Source organism: Chiloscyllium punctatum, chromosome 5, assembly GCF_047496795.1.
Source record: "Chiloscyllium punctatum isolate Juve2018m chromosome 5, sChiPun1.3, whole genome shotgun sequence".
NCBI lineage: Eukaryota > Metazoa > Chordata > Chondrichthyes > Orectolobiformes > Hemiscylliidae > Chiloscyllium > Chiloscyllium punctatum.
In genome coordinates, this window is record NC_092743.1 from 51,442,796 (window position 1) to 51,466,019 (window position 23,224).

The window sequence follows — 23,224 nt, forward strand, 5'->3', positions numbered from 1 at the left end:
TTTAATTTTTCACTGGTACCTGAGCAAATCACAAACTGCATAGAAGTAGGCAAGATTAGCTTATAGTGAAATGCTAATGAATGCAACCGGGGTCTTCATTCATTTACTAGTGAGGTTCTTATTGATACTTTAAGGAGAAATTCTCCCAAATTTCTCACTATTTCCCTGCCACTCGAGGACTGGGAAAATACTATTAGTCAAAACAGAATACACCCTGCTCTAGAAAACAGTCTAATTTATAACTCCATGATGCTACGATACAGAGATTCATAGAATCATAACATTATCAAATAATAAAGTCATAGTAGCTTAAAAGAAAAATATTCAGCTCACAGACTCCAGGCTGGCTCTCTCTAAAGCAATCTAATCAATCCCATTCCCCAGCTATAGCCTCTTTATACTGTAAGGTTATCTTCCTCAAGTTCTGATCTGATTTACTTTAAGACCATATCCCCTGATGCTCTTGCAATGTTGACACTGTGTATGCAGAAGGTTCTGCACATACACACTTAGTGAAACACCCTGACAGTAAAAAGAAAATGGCTGCACCAAAATAAGCATCGCCAATATAAGCAAATGAGATTGAATGACATTACTAGCTTTATTGACAGGGGTACTCCACAGGCCTGCTTTTCTTATATAAATCATGAGAGTATTTTGGGGATATCAGCAGACATGCTCTCATTTTAAAATCACTTATTGTTGCTGTTCCACTACCCTCATAGGAAGTGAGCACCACATATTGGCGCTAGTTATTTTTAAAATGTTCGGATTCACATCCCCTTGATATCTATTGCATGAGACTTTAAATCTGTGTCCCCTGGTGCTTGTACTTTCAATAATACTACTATATCTAAACCTGTCACAATGTTGTAAACCTTTATCAAATCCTCCTCAACCATTGCTCCAAGGAGAATAAATTCTCCAACCCTACTTTGCAACCAAAATCACCTATCCCTGAAAGCATTTTGGAATTGCCTTTGTATCTTCACAATGTACCTCATTTCCTTCCTGGAGTGAGGTGACCAGAAAAGAATTAAATATTCTACTTATGGCTGCAGCACAGCTTTATATCAGTTCAGCATAACTTTCCTAGATTTCTACTGAATAGCTCTATTTATGAACAGAGGTCCCACATGCTTGAATAGATTACTTACCTACTGCAGATATGATGGGCTGAATGGCCTTTTTCTGTGGTCCTAGGTGAGAACTAAATAGCCAACAATATAAGTGGCAATGTAAAGGCAGCAACCTTGGAAGAATCTCAGGACTGCTTCTTTCCAGCCCTGTGTCTCTTCCACCCTTCCCGAAGTACACGACTCATGTAATTTCAGGAAAGCTAAGCTATACTTCCATAGTCAAGACAACAACAAGACAAGGGGGTACTCAATGAATGGAGGACACTAGAAATGTAGAGGAATAGAAGGATTTTGGGGTTTCATATCCCTGAAGGTGACAGGACAGGTCAATAGGGTAATTGAGAAGGCATATTAAGAAGCCAGATACACTTGTCTTTGTCAGTCTTGGCATAGATTAAATCAGGGAGTTTTTAGAGTCATTGAGTCATACAGTTGTACAGGATGGAAATAGGTCATTCGGTGCAACTCATCTATGCAGACTAGATATCCTAAACTGATCCAGTCCCATTTACCAGCATTTAGCCCATATCCCTCTCAACTCTGCCTCTTCATATACCCATCCAGATGCCTTTTAAATATTGTAATTGTACCAGCCTCCACCACTTCCTCTGGCAGGTCATTCCATACACGCACCACCCTCTGCGTGAAAAGGTTGTCCCTTAGGTCCCTTTTAAATCTTTTCCCTCTTAAATATATGCCCTCTACTTTTGGAATCCTCTGGGAAAAAGACCTTGGCTATTCATCCTATCACGATTTTACAAACCTCTATAAGGTCACCCCTCAGCTTCTGACATTCCAGGGAAAATAGTCCCAGCCTATTCACCCTCTCCCTATAGTTCAAATTCTCCAATCCCAACAATGTCCTTGTAAATCTTTTCTGAAGCCTTTCAAGTTGAACAACATCATTCATATAGCATGGAGATGAGAACTGAACACAGTATTCTAAAAATGGCCTAACCAATGTCTGCATTCAATGCGGAGACCAATAAAGGCAAGCATGCAAATGCCTTCTTCACCAGCCTATCTACTTATAACTTCACTTTCAAGGAACTATGCATTTGCACCTCTATGTCTCTATGTTCAGCAATACTCTCCAGGGCCCAACTATTAACTGTATAAGTCCTGTCCTGATTTGCCTTACCAAAATGCAACACCTCACATTTATCTAAAAGAAACTCCACTTGCCACCCCTCAGCCCATTGGCCCATGCTCAATACAAGGCAACATCTTTATGAATCTCTTCTGCACCCCATGTCATGTAAACACATCAATCCCATAATGAGGTGACAGAACTGCACACAATACTCCTGCTGCAGATTAAGATCCCATTGTACTCTGAGATAACCTGCTGCTCTGTCCACTGCTCCACCAATTTTGGTCATCTGCAAACTTGCGAACCATGCTTCCCATATTCACATCCAAATCATTCATATAAATGACAAAAAGCAGTGGGCCCAGCACTAATCTTGCGGCACACCACTGGTCACAGGCCTCCAGTCCAACAAACAACCGTCTACCACCACCCTCTGGATGCTATCTTCAAGCCAATGTTAGAGCCGAACAAAACTTTGACACATCTGCAGCAGGAGTATTGAGTGCAGTTCTGTTGCCTCACTATGGGATTGATGTGTTTACATGATATGTGGTGCAGAAGAGATTCACGAAGATTTGCCTTGGATTGAGCATGTTAACAATGAAGAGAAACTGAATAGGTTCTAGTTTTTTCGAAACAGAAAAGGCTGACTGGGGCTCTACTTGGAGTTATTGCCCATATGTTACAGTTTGATGTGTAAATATAGACAATGAATAATGATAATTCATCTGTCCACTGTAAACAAGGGCCTGTCTTAATCTAAAACCCACTTATGCACACCTTTCAGCAAAATCAATTTTCATCATTAGGAATGTTTATTCTTCCTAATTTTCTTCACCCCAGGCCAACATTCTGCAGCCAAAAATATCATTTACATGGAAGTAATGAATAGTGTTCAAAATGAATTCAAACTGAAAAGACCTGGTGTATATTTGACTGATGCACCACAGTCATAAAGCCTAACTTTTGTCTGAGATGTTCAGGACTTGTTTTCTTGGTGCAATTATTAACCATTAAAGCAATAATTGGACTATGCAGCAGTCACAAATTTAGAAAATACATGTATTGTGATATTCACGAGACTGGGGTTACTGTTAGTTAGTTGCAAATGGGCAGTTCATTCTTTCAGTTGGGTAACCAGAAATCACTGAATTGCAAACCAGACAACAATGGTTAATTCGCTCATTTTATACTCCCAGCACGTATAGGGACTGTAAATCAAGAACTGGGTGTGGAGTTCAGCACATTTGGTTTTCCAGGAACTAATTTTAATCTACTCCCATTAAAAGAGAGTGTAAACCAGCTGGGTAGAGTCATTCAAGTTACCTTCAGATATCCTTGTATTTTGTACAACAGTGATTTACTTCATCCATCCTTTTGTGTCTCAGGATGAAGTGATTTCAATTTTTAATTGCTAATGTTTCCAAGTAATTTTCTTGTTAACAGAAAATAAAATATTGCATGGTGCAATTCATCTATAAGCTATTTTAAATACATTTCCTGGTATTTGGACTTCATTCTGTGTACAAAACTTTGATAAATTAAGAACTTTTTAAAAAATGTGTCACTGTAAAATTCACAAATGCTTTCACTTAATTCCAACTCATTGTGCAAGCTCTTCCTAGACCATGCCTAGTTTTGGATTTGGCAAAGGGTAATATAAACTTAAACAATAGTACTCATTCTTTTTGCTGCTGATTTCAGTTGTTAAACTCTTTTTCATGGTGAGATTAATTAGTCATCTGGAATGAGCAGTCTTCACAACCTTTAAAGAGAAGTGGCAGGGGATAGAATATTTTATCTCTCCTTCTGTGGTGATTGTAATGAAGTCAGCCAGGGAGACCTAATAGAATATGAGTTATCTGATTGGGGTTCTTAATCTGGTCCAATCAGGGACCCCTGGCTGAAAGATAAGAACAGGAGTGTCAGACATCCTGTTCACTCTGAGAGCTGAGATTTGGAGATGTTGGTGTTGAACTGGTGTACAACCACCTGATGAAGGAGCAGTGCTCTGAAAGCTAGTGCTTCCAAATAAACTTGGTGGACTATAACCTGGTGTTTTGTGATTGTTTTCTGATAGCTGCTGTGAGGAAGCTGGGTCAGTGTCAAGGACTGCCCACATGTAAATAAAGGGTCACTCGGTTTGTGGGATATCGATCTCTGTGGAGTTAGTTTACCTTCCAACTCCATTTTAATTTAGCCCCCTCCCTTTTTCCCTACCTCTCCCTCACATTGTATGATCCGCATTGTCCTTAATAGGCTTTGCATGTAAATTAATCCTTTAGAAAACACAGTCGTGCTTAATAGATGAACAAATACCATATGTGATGGAAAAAGCTATTCAGTTATGTGTAAGAGCACTTCTAGATATAAAAGTAAACAGCCTTCACTCAACTAAGGGTTCACCCACTCTCATATGGTTTTTTTTTATTATAACTAATTTAACTACATAACAATAATGATTGCACATCAACAGTATCTAATTAAATTTGAAGTACTTGGGATCTCTAGGAGACATAATAAGGTGCATTAAAATATCAATATTGTGGATAAATAACAACACCAACAATGAAACCTCTACAGAGCTAAACACTGCAGCTACCAGAAAATGTTTGAATAGAAATAATCAAGAGCATTGTTCTGATTTCTTCACTTTTTATTGCTCCAGTATTTAGCATTCTTTGAATTTAATTATCGATTGGAGGCGATAATGGAAAAAGCCTATATATACAGGTAAGCAACCATCTAAAAGACAAATAAATATACATTTTTTGTGAAAGTCTTTGGTAATAAAATGCCATGTTTATTGAATCAATATTACGAAATGCAGTAGATTTTGGCACAAAAGACATAATTGAAAAATTGCCTCTCTTTTAAATCAAAATAAATTGTGTTAATATATTTTTGCAGTGAAACTAGCAGTTTGCATTGGAGTATAATTTACTAGGCATATCTCATACTCTAAGATTATGTCTCCTCCTTGGTTTTCACTAACAGTGGAATTCATATCACCCACTCTTGCTAAGCTTTACATGATGTCATTTTCCAGAAACTTTCAGGGCAATTGTTCTGCCCACATCCTCTGGAATATGTCCAACCAGAGTTAGCAATCCCTATTACTTTAATACCAAGTTCATCATGGTTCAATATGCTGCTGCCATAGTGTGATATATACTTCTGTGTATCCCCGGGTATTGGGTGTCTACCCATATAGGTTGTACCTCGCTAATCTGGCAGTCTCTGTTCTGGCAATCTTGGTGCTCTGGCACCTCCAATCCGGTATTCTGAAGAACCCTCTGTGCAGATGTTTCAGATTTTCTAAAGAAGACACATTTTACAAGCAGCACTGAAAATTTCCAGGCATTTAACTGCTGTAAAGGTGGTTTGATGGACAGAAAACAAAGTTCCACTCATTTAAATGTCATCATTCCCAGCATTGAAGAACGTAAGAACTAAGAGTGGGAGTAGGCAATTCAGCTCCTCCAAGCCTGCTTTGTCATTTATTACAATCATGGCTGATCTCATCTTGGTCTCAATACCATTTTTTCTGCCCACTCGCTTCAAACTTTCAACCTATTACTAATTAAAAACATATGTCCTCCTTAAATTTAGTCAATGTACCAACATTCATCACACTCTGAGTTGTGAATTCCACAGATTTATGACCTTTTGAGAGAAGAAATTCACTCTCATCTCTGTTTTAAATCTTCCACCTTGAGTTTAAAACTATGACACCTCGTTATAAAGTGCTTCACATGAGAAAACACCCTGTCTACAACTACATTGAGAATCCCATTTAGTATCTTATATCCCTCAACTGGATTTTCTCTCATTCTTGTAAACTTTGCAAATAACGGCCAAAGCTGCTCAATCTCTCCTCAGGACAAGCCTTTCATCTCTGGAATTAATCTGGTGAACATTCTCTGAACTGCCTCCAATGCAGTTACATCCTTCATCAAGTGAGGTGTCCAAAACTCTACACCATACTCCAGATTGAAGGGCTGAAAAGGGACTTCAAATCACAGAAAGGTGATAGATCCCAGAAATCACATTTTAAAGAGCAGGCAGCAAATAAATATTTCCAGCATTTAATACCTGTCACACTTCTTGGCTTTTCACCATTAAAGAGTTTGAAATAGCATTAAAGAGAGTAGCAAAGCATAAACATAGCTTGATGAACACAGCAATAGAATCATTGACAAAGTTAGATTGAGACTCATCAGTATCCGCACTGTGTGAGGCTTATAATGTCGGATTAGCCATAGTGCATGATTTAAAGATCCAAAAGGATCAGATCATTTATTTTTTAACAAAGTGGAAGTGAGAAAGTTACAGCAGTTCACAAGACATTAAAGGAAGGAGAGTTTAATAATTTAAATAATGAACTCATGCATTGGCTTAGGATTTGTCAAAATGATGGAATGAGCACTTCTGGTGAGATGTTAACTGCCCAAGCAAAAATATTCATTTAGGTAATGGGGGCGGCACACTGGCTCAGTGGTTAGCACTGCTGCCTCACAGCATCAGGGATCCAGGTTCGATTCCAGCCTCGAGCAACTCTCTGTGTGGAGTTTGCACACTCTCCCTGGGTTGCTCCGGTTTCCTCCCACAGTCCAAACATGTGCAGATCAGGTGAATTGGCCATGCTAAATTGCCCATAGTGTTAGGTGCATTAATCAGAGGGAGATGGGTCTGGGTGGGTTACTCTTCAGAGGGTCGGTGTGGACTTGTTGGGCCAAAGGGCCTGTTTCCACACTGTAGGGAATCTAATCTAATAAATTGCCCTTCTTTAAGGCATTAAATGGTAGATCAGAACAATGTAAAGGCTTCCCTAATAGTAAATTATAGATCAGAGTGGTCTCTCCTGATGGTTGTCACTGTTCTTTATCGACACTGAGAGCCGGATGATATTATCCATTGCTAATATTGAGTATTACATTACAATTCTCTTCAATATTTTGTGGAATGTTAAGTGACAAACCTGGCATTACAGGATGATGAATTCCAGTACCTAGGAAATCATAACATTTATCCCTAAAAGGTTGTCAAAGATTTACTGAGACATTATGATACAATTATGAAGGTAAAGCAAAATAGAAAATTATAACGATATGCAAATCATGAAATAAATATTGGAGAAGTAGGTTCATGGTGTAACCAAATGGTATTTGAAACTGACAAGTAAGAAAGCAGTTTATGATGCTCTTATAAGCATGAGGCTTTCTCTAGTCATCAGAACGTCATGGTCGGATATGATTATTGTTTTGGAATCCATTTCCTGATCAAAGGCAGCCAATAGAAAGATAGTTTGGATGTCAGGCTGGTGACTCAAGGAGCATGAAGGATGTTTGGACAGAAAGATTGTGGAGTTGTCAGTGGGGGAGGAGGGCCTGGGAGCTCACAGGCCAAGTAGAAGATGCAAGTTGACAGGAGGGAGGAGGGAGGATATTTAGGAAAGTGATCATGGGGTGGGGTGTACCAGCCAAACGTCAAGGGCCGTAGTGCACATTGGAGAAGACTAGTTTCCAGAGTAAAAAGTTTGATTGCAGAGGGTGGTCCAATAGATGGTGCAGTTAAAACGCTCCTGCTCCTTCTGGTACACAAGCAATGAGAAAAGCTATCCTCATGTCCCTTCTCGTGCTGACCAGTTCTACAGCTGAACCAGAGATCCTGGGTGAGGTTTTATCTCACTCAGAACCCATTCACTTTTACAGAGTTAAAACTGAGCCCAAACTTTGAAACAAACAGCCCAATAAAAATACGTAAATAAAAGATACATCTCCTGAGAGCATATTGGTCACCCATCCCTTTGATAATAATGGAAGTGAATGGATTTGACATGGCTTGAGTTCTCAGATTTGAAATTTTTAACACTTTCACTTAACACACAGATTAAACTTAGTCCCAATGTGGGTTATAATATTTATCCTCTGTATATGCTTGTATGTATAATATTTATCATACAAGGTGCTTTAGTATAATTGCTCCTCAGTGCTGTCCCAGTGATTTTAATATAATCTGAGAATACTCAAATAAATAGCAAATCAGAAAACCAATGCTGCAGCTAATTTGTTGCAAAGCAAGTGATTCATTAACTAGCTAACTAGCACACTCATTTCATTCTCTTTATAGAATTGTACGAACAACAGGATACCTGCTTTACCTCTTGCATATAAATGCTTGCATTTATTACTGGGCATCAGTGTATGAAGGTATTAGCAGCACTAAATGGGTCTACAATGGCAAAGGAAATAGGTAATTTTTTTTTCCATTTTGAGTTAGCTGCAAAATAGGAAAAGAGTAAGATATGTTTTAAAATTCAAACTTATTCATGTTTAATATTTGCTACCTGACAAACAAAAATATTGAAGTCCACTGTACAAGAACAATTTAAGTGTTTTTGGCTGTATTACATTACTTCACTGAACTTGAAACCATCGCATCTGTGTACAATTATAACTTGTTCATTTTTGAACACTGAAGATTTTACTGTTTCAATTCTGCAGTTAAAATCTAGGATGCAAACATTATATTAATACTCCATGTTAAAAAGAAGTCTGGACAAATTTAAACAATTATCTGACTTTGTAGATTAATAAAACCGTTTTCCAGTTTTGGGGTCGAGGTGATCTCTGTTTCAGAGCTGCTACTGCAGTTTCAATTCAGTACATTGCCTCATAATCACACTGAGAGATTTATGGGCAGAATGTAGAAATGCAATTCAATAATTTATTAAAATCATTACAATAAGGATCAAGTTCAAATCATATACTATTCATTTATCAAAATCTGACTGTTTGTCAATTGGCTTTTATTTTCAATTAAGTTCTGATTGTTTCACCTCTGCATATTGAATAGTTTCTTCTCTTTAACCATGCAGAGTGCTTAAAGCTTATTAAGAACAATGTTTATATATTTTCTTTACAATTTAACATGGAACTTTGACGGTAACTTAGTTTTAAGTATTGACATCCATTTAGATTTATGCTAGAAGCTGAAAATCTTTTACTGTTTTTCTTTATTCAGTTTTTTTTTCCTTCTTGGCCTGTTGGTAGTTTTTTTTTAAGACATCAGCTGTTTCCTTTATACCCAGAAATCCCTTCTGAGGCTTGCTAAGATTCCAAATGGACTTGAGCAAGTATTGTACATGTGCAATTATATTTTGGGGTTAGCTGCACTTAATAACTTTGGCACTTTATTCAAATTACAGAATTTGTTTTCTTTAAACTGCTTATTATTTGATGAACAAAGTCCTTTTGGACCTGATTTTTATGTGTTGTTTGTGTACTTTGTTCTTTATAAGTTGGCAGATCTCCAGTTTAGTTTCAACCAACTCAGCTAAAAATCAGCAACTGATGAGGGATAGAGATCAACTGCAGATATGTGGAGAAATAGCAGATGGAGTTTAATCTCTGTAAGTGTGAGGTGCTGCACTTTGGGAGACCAAATGTTAAGGAAAAGTATACAGTTAATGGCAGGATCCTGAACAGCACCGATGTACAGAGAGATCTTGGGATTCAAGTCCAAAGTTCTCTGAAAGTGGCCATGCAAGTAGGTAGGGAGTAACGAAAGCATATTTTGCACATTCTGGAAGGATCTGCATGGGTTTCCTCTTGGTGCTCTGGTTTCCTCCCACAGTACAAAGATGTGCAGGTTAGGCGGATTAATCATGCTAAATTGCCCATTGTGTCTAGGGATGTGAAGACTAGCCATGGGAAACGCAACATGACAGGGATGAAATGGGTCTGGTTGGGATGATCTTTGGAGGGTCGGTGTGGACTTAGTGGGCTGAATGGCCAGCTCTTGCACACTATAGGGATTCTATGATTCTGTGAATATCTCACAAAACATTCACTGAATAGTTAGTATAGGGATAAACTGATTCTTGTTATACAATCAAGTGGATATTGCCCAAACAACACTGTGAATGACTTTGTAGTCATAGAAAATGCATAGCATGGAAATAAAACCTTCCGTCCAACTCGTCCATGCTAACCAGATGTCCTAACTTAATCTTGTCTCATTTGTCAGCACGTGGCTCATATCCCTCTAAACCCTTACTATTCATATACCTATCCTGATGCCTTTTAAATGTAGTAATTGTACCAGCCTCCACCACTTCCTCTGGCAGCTCATTCCATACATTCACCACCCTCTGTGTGAAAAAGTTGCTCCTTGGATCCCTTTTAAATTTTTCCCCCTCTCACACTAAACCTATGCCCTCTAGTTCTGGACTCTCCCACCCCAGGGGAAGAAACCTTGTCTATTTACTATATCCATGCCCCTCATGATTTTATAAACCTCTATAAGGTCACCATTCAGACTCATAGTTGATCTAGTTTTTTAAAATTATGTATTGTATTTTGCTCAATGGAACTGAGGAATGGTTTTTTTGCACCTATAGTTAGTATGGTGGCCTCTCTTTTGTACTTTTGAAGTTCTTTAGTGTGGGTACTTCTGCACTTTAATTATGTAAGATGCCAACTTAAGTAATTAAGTGCTTATAATGTGCAATGAACAGCTGAGAGAATGAGGAAGGCATGATGTAAAAGCAACGTTTTTTTTAAATCCTTCTTGTTTCTAGAAATACTGTTGTGCTAACCAACAACTTTCATTCCAAAATTTTCCCTTAATTTAAGCAAAGTTTCAACTACTAAAAAATATTTGTGTTCTCCAGGTACCTGAGATGTTATTATTGGGCAGTCCGCTCTTTGATCACTATTGGTGGTATTTCCGAACCAGTCACCCTCTTTGAAATAATCTTTCAGGGGTGCAATTATTTCATAGGTGTCTTTGTTTTCTCCAGCTTACTTGGACAGGTAAATGGACACACCTCAAAATGAATCACTGTTCACTACAGTGTATTCATTGTATCACTTATCAGTTATGGATTAGGATAAAGAATGAAAGTGACAACTAAAGGAAAGATTTGAAGCTAATGATCCCTTAGTCAAATACTATGAAGTAATTTGTTTTCAAAACTTTATTGCACTATATTAGAAAACTTTGTTTCAGAAGTTTGACATGAGGCAGAATTGTTTTCCAACAAACTAGTGTGCCTTTGAACTTACATTAATCCATAAGGAGTGTATCACATAGCAAAATTACAATGGATTCTCAATGTTGAATTGATATATTCAACAAAATTAAAAGACTGTTTTTAGTTGGAAGGGGTATCTCACCCAAAATATGTTAGTAAACGTCTCAGCTAGTTGACAGATAAAAGAACAGAGCAGAAATAGGATGAGAACAATTTCTTCCGGTTTTTTTTTATAACCTATGACACATTTTCTGAAATGGTGTTGAAATGGAGTCAACAAAACTTTCAAAAAGAAAGTGAATATATAAATAAAACAAAAACATTTGCAAGGTGGCATGGAAGGACAGAACTGTGCAACTAATATTAAAGAGCTGTTACATGCAGAATGGGCCAATTGACCTCCTTCAGTTCTGTATGCTTCTCAGTGCAAAGATCTCACAGGAGGTTAAATGGTAAGATAGGAGACATATAGTCTTGGAGGTAGTATATTGGCACGAATAGAGAAGTAGTAAATCTGCAGGAAATAGCGAGTTGGGATAGGGGGTACTTTTTCAGGCTTGTAACCTATAACCAGCGGAGTTCCACAGGGATCAGTGATGGTACTGCAACTGTTAACAATATACATTAATGACTTGGAAGAAGGAAGCAAATATACTGTAGCCAAATTTGCAAACAACACAATAAGAAGTAGAAAGGCACGTTGCAAGAGGGATATAGACGGTTAACAGAGAGATATTGATAGATTAAATAAGTGACTAATAAGTTGACAAATGGAATATAATCTGGAAAAATGTAAAGTTTTTCATTTTGCAGGGATAACAAATGAGCAGAATATTATTGAAATGGAGAAAAATTGCAGAAAGCTGCAATACAAAGTCACGTGAATATACTTGTACAAAAAACAGGTGCAAACAGGTGCAGCTGGTAATCAGGAAGGCTAATGGAATGTCGGACTATATTTCAAGGATGTTGGACGATAAGAGTAGGGAAGTCTTACTGCGACTATACAAGGTGCTGGTTGAGACCACATCTGGAGTACTGAGAGCAGTTTAGTCCCTTTACTTAAGGAAAGGTATTTCATTGGAGGCAGTTCAGAGAAGGTTCACTAAGATGATGCCTGTTTTGGAGGGATTGCCTTATGAGCGCAGGCTAAACAGGTTTGGATCTACTCACCGGAGTTTAGAAGAATGAGAGGTGATCTTATTGAAACATGTAGGATTCTTCAAGGGTTGGATAGGGAAAATGCTGAAAGCATGTTTCACCTCATAGGGATATCTAGAACCAGAGGGCATAATCTCAGAGAAAAGGGGTGCCAATTTCAGCCTTAGATCCGAAGAAATGTCTTCACTCAGAGGGTTGAGAGTCTTCGGAATGTTTTGCCGCAGAGAGCTAATGGGGGAGAGATTTTTGATCAGTAGGGAAATCTAGGGTCATTAGGCATGAAGAATGTTGGCTCAGCCATGATCCTATTGAATGATGGAGCAAGCTCTCCAGGTTATTTCTATTTCTATTTCTGATGGTCTTATAACTTTATGGTCTTATGATCTTAAATTTTTCCTATCTTTGACACTTTTTGCCGCATTCCATCCAAATCCAAATTCATGTTAAAAGTCAGCCCTGCAATATAATCCACTATAAAGTAGACTTGCTAGACTCCTCACACCTGCAAAGTTCAATTATACTTTTCTAAAGTGAACCTTCTTGTTTGATGCACAGAACTGGGAAGAAAATGTTTATTCTGTATTTTCCTTTTCAAACAATCATTTGATTATTCTTTTAACCATAGGTAAATTATCTGATCTTAATTACTTGAGTAAATCATCCAAATTTATCAAAGTGATTTCAATTTCAGGAAGAACTGATGGCTGGTTTTGATGGCCTTACATAAGCAAATGCTTAGCATTTATTGAAAGTGTGGCCATCAAAACATTTTTCCACATTTCCATAATAGAGATAGCATGTGATCTTATATCAATCCCACCACACCACCCCACAGTCACCCCTCCATCCACTGATCAGTGTGAGCAATAACAATTAAATTAGAGAGAGACACTGAACAGGTAACATCCATTTTCCAACATTGCTCAAAGTCAAAATTACCCTATTGCATGTGGGCTGAAAAATACAAAACATTTGCTTTTATCAATATTGACTTACAAGTTCATATAGACAGAGTAAACAATACAGTCATTATTAAGTAGTCTCTGAGATTTTCTGTTAAAGAGTAAACTGGGCTCTCCTGACAACAGAGAATGTAGCAAGCTCACCATAGCAATTAATGGAAATGTTCGATGAATTGTTTTTTTTTCCCCATTTTCAGATGCGCGATATCATTGGCAAAGCCACTACGGAATTTAGTTATTACCAAAGTTCAATTGACAACACAATGAATTACATGAATGCATATTCAGTTTCAAAATGTGTGCAAAATCGTGTGCGTAAGTGGTATGAATACACTTGGGAATCACAAGGCCTGCTGGGTATGTAAATTAAGCTTACCCCTTGCTTGTTTTTTGGAAATTTCTCTGGTAACTTCTTTTACACTAAAAATGAACTTTATTTCCTTCAGCATCATCTGAGCTATTGGAAAATTTGCCAGTAAAGATGCAACTATCAATTGCTATTGATCAAAACTATGCAATAGTCAGCAAAGTTGACCTGTTTAAGGTATGTGTATTTTAATCAAGTAAGCTATTGACAATGTGCTTTGAAATTCACCAGTGTTATTTTTAAGAACTGTTTTACATGTTTGCTTTAGTTTCCTTGCTGTGTCTTTTTAACATATTTCTTAACTCAGCTAAAATAATAGAGTATTCAAAAATTTGATGCAAACATTTTAACAAGTCTGTTAAAAATCAGAATTTGTATATGACAGGTACCTCTAAAGCTAATATGTTTCAAGAGACAGAACCTTGGCAATTGTGACTGATGAGTCAGTTGGCATTGGTGACACGGTTGAGAAAATAGAGAGAGAAATTAGATTTGCAATGTTAAAAAAGACTGATTCTCCAACTAAATTTTGATCAGTGAGACGTAAAAGACCCTTAATCCTGACTGTCTTCTGTGTGTTAACCAGTCACAAGCCATTCTAATAAATTACCCGCAATACCATGAGCTTAGATCTTGTGCAATAACTTCAATGTGGCATCATATGAAATGCCTACTGAAAAGTAAATGCACTCCATCTATCTGTTCCCATTTATCAATTCTGCTTGTACATCCTCAAAGAACTCTAGCAAATTTGTCAAGCATGATTTCCCTTGCACAAATCCATGTTGACCCTGTTTGATTGTGATAAACTTTTCTAAATGTTCTACCATTTTATCCATAATAATAGATAGGTTATGACAGATGTTAAATAAACTTGCTTTTAGTTTTCTGTATCACATTAACAGTTTTCCAATCCACTGGTACCCTTCCAGAATCCAGTGAGTTCCGGAATATTTCAACCAATGCTTCTACTATCTCTCCAGCCACTTGCTTTAAAACTCTGGGATGCAGACCATTAGGCCCTGGTGATTTGTCTGCCTTTAGACCCATTACATTGTCCCTCGTTTTAGAGACTGATATAAGAGTATTTTGTCCCATTAACACCTTGGCTTATCTGATATCTTTGGGGTGTTTATAGGATCCTGCTACATGAAGGTTGAAGCAAAATATTGGTTAAAATTATCTGCCATTTCCCTATTTCCCATTATCAATTCACCAGTTGCATCCATAGGTCCTATGCTTATGTTAGCTCCTGTTTTTCTTTTTATATTCATATAGACACTTGCAGTCTGTTTTTATATGCCAATTTATGTTTATAATCAATTTTATCTTTTGTTATTAGCTTTTCAGTCACCACTGTTAAGTCCTAAAAAAACACAATCCTTTGACCTTGATTTTAATTGATCTCCTGGGATAAACTAGGAATGAGTAATTTTACATGTCATCTATCCCCACTGGGGTGATATTAGGCAATGAAGAAGGTAAAAAGGGAATGAAGAACCTACCCAATCTATTCCCACTAACCAATTGCAAGTTTATAGTTTTACCTTGCCCACGCTGCCAGGTTTCTCCTTAAACATGAAGATCCATCTCTGATAGCCATTATCAGGGCATGAATCACAGAATTATAGAACGATGATCAAGATGATGATGATCATGAAAGGTTCCTGCTCCTTGGATACTACCTGACCTGCTGTGCTTTTCCAATGCCACACTTTTCAACTCCTATATTTTATGGTCTTGTATCATTCCCTCTGTTTTATGCTATATACTACTAGTAAAGCCACAGACATTGCATGCTTTCTAAATTGCATTCTCCACCTGTCCTGCCACCTTCAATGATCTGTGTTCATATGTACCCAGGTTCCTCTGCTCCTTCAACATCTTTAGAATTGTAGCCCCTGTTTTATATTGTTTTTCAATGTTCTTCCCACCAAATTGTGTCACCTCACACTCCTCTGCATTAATCCAGATCCACCACCTATCAACACACTCCACCATTTAGAAATATCCTTTTAGAGTTTTCCGTACAGTTTACAATTCTTCCAAGGTTCATATCACTTGAAAACTTTAAAATTGTCCCCTGCACACCAAATCCAGATCATTAATATATAACAGGCAAAGCAAGGGCTCCAAAATCAATCCTTGGAAATTCACTATAAACTTTCTTCCTGTCCAAAATAATATCCATTGGTCATTGGTCTTGCTTCCCTGTCACTTAGTCAATTTAATTTGAGATGTAAGCAGAGAAACAGAGCAGTCCATCAAACTAACCCTGTCAAAAACATTAGCAAGGCTCTCAATTGTTCATTAATCATTAATTACATTGTTTAATATCCCTTAAGGATCACAAACAATGCACAGAATCCCACAATAACCTTTAATCTTCTCTCAAACTGATTATCTCTTCCACCCGATCTATCCACATAGCTTTGTTCCACATCTCTAGTTCTGGTCTCCAGTAACCTCCACTTCATCATCCAGACAGCCGGTCACAAACAGTTAGTTGGGTAAGTAGTATCCAGTTGAAGTCTAGCTACTAAAATCAACTGAGCATCCTGGACAGACATGCAGTTCACGTTGCTGTGCATAAATTTGGAAAACACGGGTTCACGCAGATAGTAACGGAAGTAAAGACAAATCACAGCATTAAGTTAACACAAAGACATGTGAAAGCCTAAATGGAAAGAAATAATGGAACACAAAAAAGTTAGAAAATCCTAAATATGCAAAAAACTTTTCACTTAAAGATGCCTTGCATTTAAACTAATTCCTACTTGTCGCTAATCCCCTTAGCAACAATAAATGAGCAATACATCTGGTACTTGTTGTGATTCTGTTCGCCGAGCTGGGAATTTGTGTTGGAGACGTTTCGTCCCCTGTCTTGGTGACATCCTCAGTGCTTGGGAGTCTCCTGTGAAGCGCTTCTATGATGTTTCCTCCGGCATTTATAGTGGTTTGTCCCTACCACTTCCGGTTGTCAGTTCCAGCTGTCCGCTGCAGTGACTGACAGCTGGAACTGACAACTGGAAGCGGCAGAGACAGGCCACTATAAATGCCGGAGGAAACATCATAGAAGCGCTTCACAGGAGACTCCCAAGCACTGAGGATGTCACCTAGACAGGAGACGAAACGTCTGCAACACAAATTCTCAGCTCGGTGAACAGAACCATAACAACGAGCACCCGAGCTACAAATCTTCTCACAAACTTTGAACATCTGGTACTATACTGACATAGGAGTAGGAAAGGTGTATTTCAATTGCATTGAAAGGTGTTACGATGTCTCTAATTTCTGATTCAATCAATGAAGCTCTACCCTAGCTCCACACCATTTCAGATTGTATTATGATCTACAAACCAGGAAGCAACATAATGAGTTCTGTGACAAGGTTAGTTAAGGTACTGTCCTGGATTTGACTCCTGTGGCGACTGCTGGGTTTAAAATGTTATGTAAACATGAGTTTCTCACCCATAGGCTAAATCAGGGGTTAATTAAGGGCCACTTAGGGGCCTGATCCTGCCACGTGGGAAGTCCTTGCCATGTGGTTAGACCAGCTATGTCCTGGCAACCTGCACTTGGGGTAAAGGAGGGGAGCCCTCCTAGTCAGGCACCCTATGTTTCCTGAAGGGTTCAGCTGGTGGAAAGTGCTCTCCATGCTCTACGAAGGTACCATGTGATAAGCCAGCAGCTCTCAAAGTAGAGCATTTTATTTCCAAAATAGCAAGCACCAGATTGAGCTTACATAGCAAACAGGCATTCAAGCTCCCAGGAATGACTGAAGTGGCATTACAAGAATGCACATAATTTGATGGAAATTGACTATGACTCAGAGATCCCCATTAAGGTGGTTACCGTGAGAAAAAGAATAAAAATCTATTTGCACAACAAAATTATTTTAATTATTATTATTAAGTTGACTGCAAGACAGATTAATGAGACTGAGTTGAGTAAGCTCTACTCTGCTTCTAAAATTGCACAGCACTTATGTGAGTAGCAAAGTATTCTATTACCAACGTGAACAATTATCACTTCAAAGGCCAACAAAAAAATTGAAAATATAATTCCTTTTTCTGAAACCCATACTCAGTGTACTGTTAATGGTATGCTGCAGAGAAATTAACTTACACCCTGCCGTGAAATGATCAAACTCAATACATAGTTTCTTAATGAAATATGCATCAGCCTCCAGCTGTACATGAGCATTTATTGTGGATGGTTAGATTTGGAGAGCAATTATAAGAAACATGGTAACCTCGGCTGTATCTTCTTCTTTTCAATGTCAACTGACTTTGTGCTTTTGCCAAGAGAATCATTACAAATAATATGCTCTGCACTGTATCCTATCTAAAATATTTTAAACATGCATGTTTTGTACTTTGGTGAAATTATAACAGACAGTATACTTGTTTGACCTAGACAAGATCTAGATTCAGTGGACTCAGGCCATTGTTTCAGGGTTTGAAAGCCTGCCAAAGTCCAGAAGTCAAAGAAACAGGGTGACAGTTTTCATGTAACTAACACACTGTTTAACTCAACTCCAATAGTAGCACCTGACTTCCTGGTTTCCCAAGTAAATACAGAATGAAAAGAAGGATTTATGTTTCAAAGTCACCAACAGGGGTGATAGAATCACAGACTCCCTACAGTGTGGAAGCAGGCCATCGAGTCTACACCGACCCTCTGAACGGCATCCTAACGAGACCCAAGCCATTCCTGCAACCCTGCATTTCCCATGGTTAATCCACCTAGCCTGAACATCCCTGGACACTATGGGAAATTTAGCACAGCCAATCCACTTAACCTGCACATCTTTGGACTGTGGGAGGAAACCGGAGCACCCAGAGGAAACCCATGCAGGTACAAGGAGAACATGCAAACTCCACACAGACAGTTGCCTGAGGAGTTAGAATGACTTCATTTCAGATGGATCCCAGAAATTTCGGAACTCCTGCAGTGGGATTTCCTGGCGATCAGATAATTAATCTCTAACAACCAAAACCATTCTCCTTTACCATGGATATGAATCTAACTAGCTGTTTCCCATTGATTCCAATTCTACCAGAATGCCTCACTGCCACACTCAGTGAAATCATGCCTTGTTTCCCAGGTTGGTGTGTCTCATCTCAGCTGTGGAATTTAGTTACTTTGGTGATTTTTGGACCAAGGCTAGAATGAGTTCAGAAGCTGAGTGGCCCTGTCAGAATCTAGACTCAGCCTCAGTTAGTAGGTTATTGTTGTTAATGATGCCTACTAGCACTGTTTGAGTGAATACTGATATGATGATAAATGACTAAGTTGGATTTGTCCTTTTTTTTAATGGACTGGGTGTACTGGACAATTGTTCAGATTGTTGCGTAGATGCCAGTGTTATGGACTAGATGTGGCTAACCTTGGATCACAAATCTTTGGTGCTATTGCCAGAATGTTGTCCAGGCCATGGTCTTTGCAATATCCACTGCCTTCAGCCATTTCTTGATATCATGTGAGTGAATCGAATTGGCTAAAGAATGACATCTGTGATGCTGGGAACCTTAAGAGAAAGTATCATCTACTCAAGTCTTTGCAGGATCAACCAGACTGGGTTTTGTTGGAAGTGAAAAGGATCATGTATAGTTTCAATGCCTCAACATCTATTGGATATTTAATTTCCCACCTCCCAACCTGTACAGACCATGTCCACCAAAGCCCCATCTGTTAAAACTCAACCCAAACATTCAGCTTCAAAAATTCCTGAATCAATCCAACTTCGAATTCATGCGATACTTTGAAAGAACAGCATCAAAATGAAGGATTTGTTGCACCAACCTCCAGCTACATACATAATTCAGTAAATAAGAAATAAGCTCCATTTCCTTTGTCATTGTTAGTGTCTAAAAGCTACTAAAATACTTACCTGATTAGTCTTTAATCAATATTATATTTCCTTGCTTCTCTCTAGGAGTGTGACAAACAAATGACATATGACATGCTGCTCAAGCTAAAATCAGTTGTGTATTTGCCTGGTGATTTTGTATGTAAGAAGGTAATTTTAATTATTTTTAGGTTCATCATTGTCAAATGTGCCTAACTAAATACAGTCATACAGTTCACTCATGGATAAACATTATTTTTCTCAGAATTAGCACTGATGTGAAATTACAAATGCATCAAGAACTGAGGCTTACAAGTCTCACTTTACAAAAATGTTTGCAAGTTGCAATTATGGAAACATAGTAATTTAATTACCTTTTAGTCATGTCCTAAAAAAAATAAAGACTGTCAAAAGCTTTCACTATTAATACAAATTATTATTGGGATGTTTAATGATATATTATTAGCAAAGTGGCTTTGAGATAAAAATTCCCAGGCCACCAAAAATAATTCAAGCATTGAAATCCTTCTTCCTATTCATTATTATTTGTAACATAGTGTTCATCTGTTTTTCCTGTTATATTGCTGGTTATACTTCCAAACCTGTGTATGGAAACTGTGGTTGCCATTCATGACTAAAATCTGAACTTTATTTTTTAATTGTTTGATTTACTGTGTTCTCTTGTGAGAGAATATTTGTTTGTTCATTTATAATTATGATAAAACTATTGTTAAAAACCAAACCACAGCTGCTTGTCTGAAAAGACTTCTGATAAATCCTTTTTTGGTTCAGGGAGGGGTATGTGTTATGTATCACTTCACTCATGATGGTATCACATCTTAATGAAATTTATCTAAACAAACCAAGCTTTTCCAAACAAGCTAAACAGCATTAGCTTTGGCTCAGTGAGAATACTTTTGCCCATGCATCAGAAAATTGTTAACATAAATCCCATTTCAGTGAATTGAGCAAGTAATCAAGGCTTACATTTAAGTACCAAGTTGAGGGAGGGCTACACTATTGAAGGCATATCTTTTCAGCTGAGACATTAAATAAAGCCCCTTCTACCCTCTCAGGTGAAAGTAAAAGATTTCATGTTAATAGTCAAAAAAGAGTAGAGGAGTCTATCCAGTATCCTGGCCACACATATCTCTCTTCTAGCACCTTAAATGAATGATCAGGTCATGAATTTCATTTTTTGATGGAGCTGCACTCATGCAAGCAAATAGGGAACATCTGATCAAGCTTTCGGAGACAAGAGGTGAGTTACTTGCTGTAGTATTCCTAGCATCTGACCTGCTCTTGTAGGCTGTATGGCTGGTCCAGTTCAGTTTCTGATCAATGGTGAACCCTAGGATGAGGATAGTTGGGGATTCATTAATGGTAATACCATTGAATATCAAGGGAAAAAATGGTTAGTTTCTCTCTTTTTAGAGATGGTCATTGTCTGGCATTTGTGTGGCATGAATGTTACTTGCCACTTCTCAGCCCAGATCTGTATATTGTCCAAGATCTGCTGTATGGAATGCTTCAGTATTTGAGGAGTCACACATGTTACTGAACATCGTGCAATCACCAGTGAACCTCCTCGCTTCTGACCTTATTCTGGATCGAAAATCATTGATGAAGAAGCTGAAGCTGGCTGGTCCTAGGACATTTCCCTGAGGAACTCCTACAGAGATGTTCTGGAGATGAAATAACTCACCTCCAACAACTATAACCATCTTCTTTTGTTCCAGGTATGAGTCCAACCAACGAGATTCTGTTTGTGGGGCTAGATCAGGCTGTTCCTTGACTAGTCTGTGGAACCAATTTTGTCACACAACCCAAGTTCTGATAACTTTGCAAGGTTAACAGATCTGGATTTGCAGTTATCGTTTCTGGTACAAATGTGTGGTCCATCAAGTTTCATTCCTTATTATTTTGCAGCTGTTTAACTAGTTCACTAAGCCATTTGTGGCTACAACAACAAGTCAGAGGCTAGGAATCCTGCAGTGAGTAAATCACCATGACCTTTCTACTTGCCTTGATTGTGCTGCTCTTACAATACTCAAGAAGCCAGGCATCATTCAAGACAAAGCAACCCACTTGATTGGCAATGTATCTAGTAGCATCCATTCCCTCCATCGCCAGTACACCATAGCAGCAGCGAGTAACATCTACAGGATGTACTACAGAAATTAATCAAGAGCTGTTAATTAGGAATATTACCAACTGCAAGTTTCCCTCCAAACCACTTCCCACCCATATCTGGACATATATTGCCATTCCTTTACTGTTATTGGGTCCAACCCCAGAACCTCTTTCCCTAACAGCATTGTGGGTGTGTGTAGACCAAATGGACTGCAGCGGTTCAAGAAGGCAGCTCACCACGACCTTCTAAAAGGCAAGTAGGAATGATCATATAATTTTTACCTCTAGCCAGAGTCTCTTTACTACCAATGTGTCAAAATCATGGAGCTCCCTTCTTATGTGTACACTGGGTCTTGATGACATGGACCACATAGGCAGTAATAATTCAAAGAAGCAGCTCAACACCACATTGTTAAGGGCACCTCGGGATAGAGAAATATTGCTGCACTGAGCAGTTGTGTTCACATACTGTGAAAGATGAATGACAAAATGATTGTGTGAGCATGAGATTATATTTATAAAGATCTTTGAGTGACATATTTCAGATTTGCATTTACAACAGTTGGCTAGAAGGGGGCATCGGATGTAAAATATTTCTACTGTGGTTTCGGCAAGATTTTTCAGATTTTGGAGTTTCCTGCTTGACTATAACAGAAGCAATAAGTATGCAATCCTCCTGCACTACCATTGCCACCACCCAACTCAGCACATGTCCTAAACAAGGATGCAGCTCTAATCTGCTCATTTTCTAACATTCACTCACTTGAATCCTACTTGGATGCTCACAGCACCCTGCCTGCATTGTTTTGCCTTCCCTCAGTCAGGGATGCCAGCCTTAAAGTACAGCTGTTTTAGCATTGTGCCTCACACAGACCCAAATACAAGAAGTGTGTCATGTTTGTCACCAGTCTTTCATTAAGTGAAGAGAGAGGGAGATGTGGGTGGCACAGTGGCTCAGTGGTTAGCACTGCTGCCTCACACTGCCAGGGACCCGGGTTCGATTTAATCTTTGGGTGACCGTCTGTGTGGAGTTTGCACATTCTCCCCATGTCTGTGTGTGTTTCCTCCCCAATCCAAAGATGTGCAGCTTAGGTGAATTGGCCATGCTAAATTGCCCATAGTGTTCAGGGATGCCTAGGTTAGGTGCATTAGTCAGGTGTAAATATAGGGGAATGGGTCTGGGTGGGTTATTCTTCAAAGTGTCGGTGTGGACTCGCTGTGCTGAAGGGCCTGTTTTCATACTGTAGGGATTCTATTAAAAAAATCCTTGAGGCAGGGTGTCCTAGCATGGTATGTAGAGGGTAGTTTGTCACCTGTATTTCTGCCCTACCTGAGGGCCAATTTCCTCCTGGAATGAGAAGGATACAAGTAGTAAGGGAAATTAAAGTGGGTGGCATGGTTGTTACTTCTTGCAAATGAGAAAGTGTCCAAAGCAAGTGTGTGAGGCAGCACAGAGTGTGAGGGAGTGTTAGTAG

At 38.5% G+C, this 23,224-nt stretch overlaps 1 protein-coding gene across 4 annotated transcripts in view; it reads left to right on the forward strand.

The window, feature by feature from the left end:
• The window catches only part of LOC140477071 (cyclic nucleotide-gated channel beta-3-like), a 111,032-nt gene that overhangs the window by 66,565 nt on the left and 21,243 nt on the right, over positions 1-23,224 (forward strand). For 3 of the 4 annotated variants that reach the window (XM_072570291.1, XM_072570292.1, XM_072570294.1), the window contains 6 exons: positions 4,901-4,965; positions 8,365-8,487; positions 10,910-11,051; positions 13,593-13,752; positions 13,842-13,939; positions 19,704-19,787. In XM_072570291.1, coding sequence (XP_072426392.1) covers positions 4,901-4,965; positions 8,365-8,487; positions 10,910-11,051; positions 13,593-13,752; positions 13,842-13,939; positions 19,704-19,787 — 672 coding nt within the window. The remainder of the gene's footprint in view (positions 1-4,900; positions 4,966-8,364; positions 8,488-10,909; positions 11,052-13,592; positions 13,753-13,841; positions 13,940-19,703; positions 19,788-23,224) is intronic. The other variant, XM_072570293.1, reaches the window with a different exon arrangement.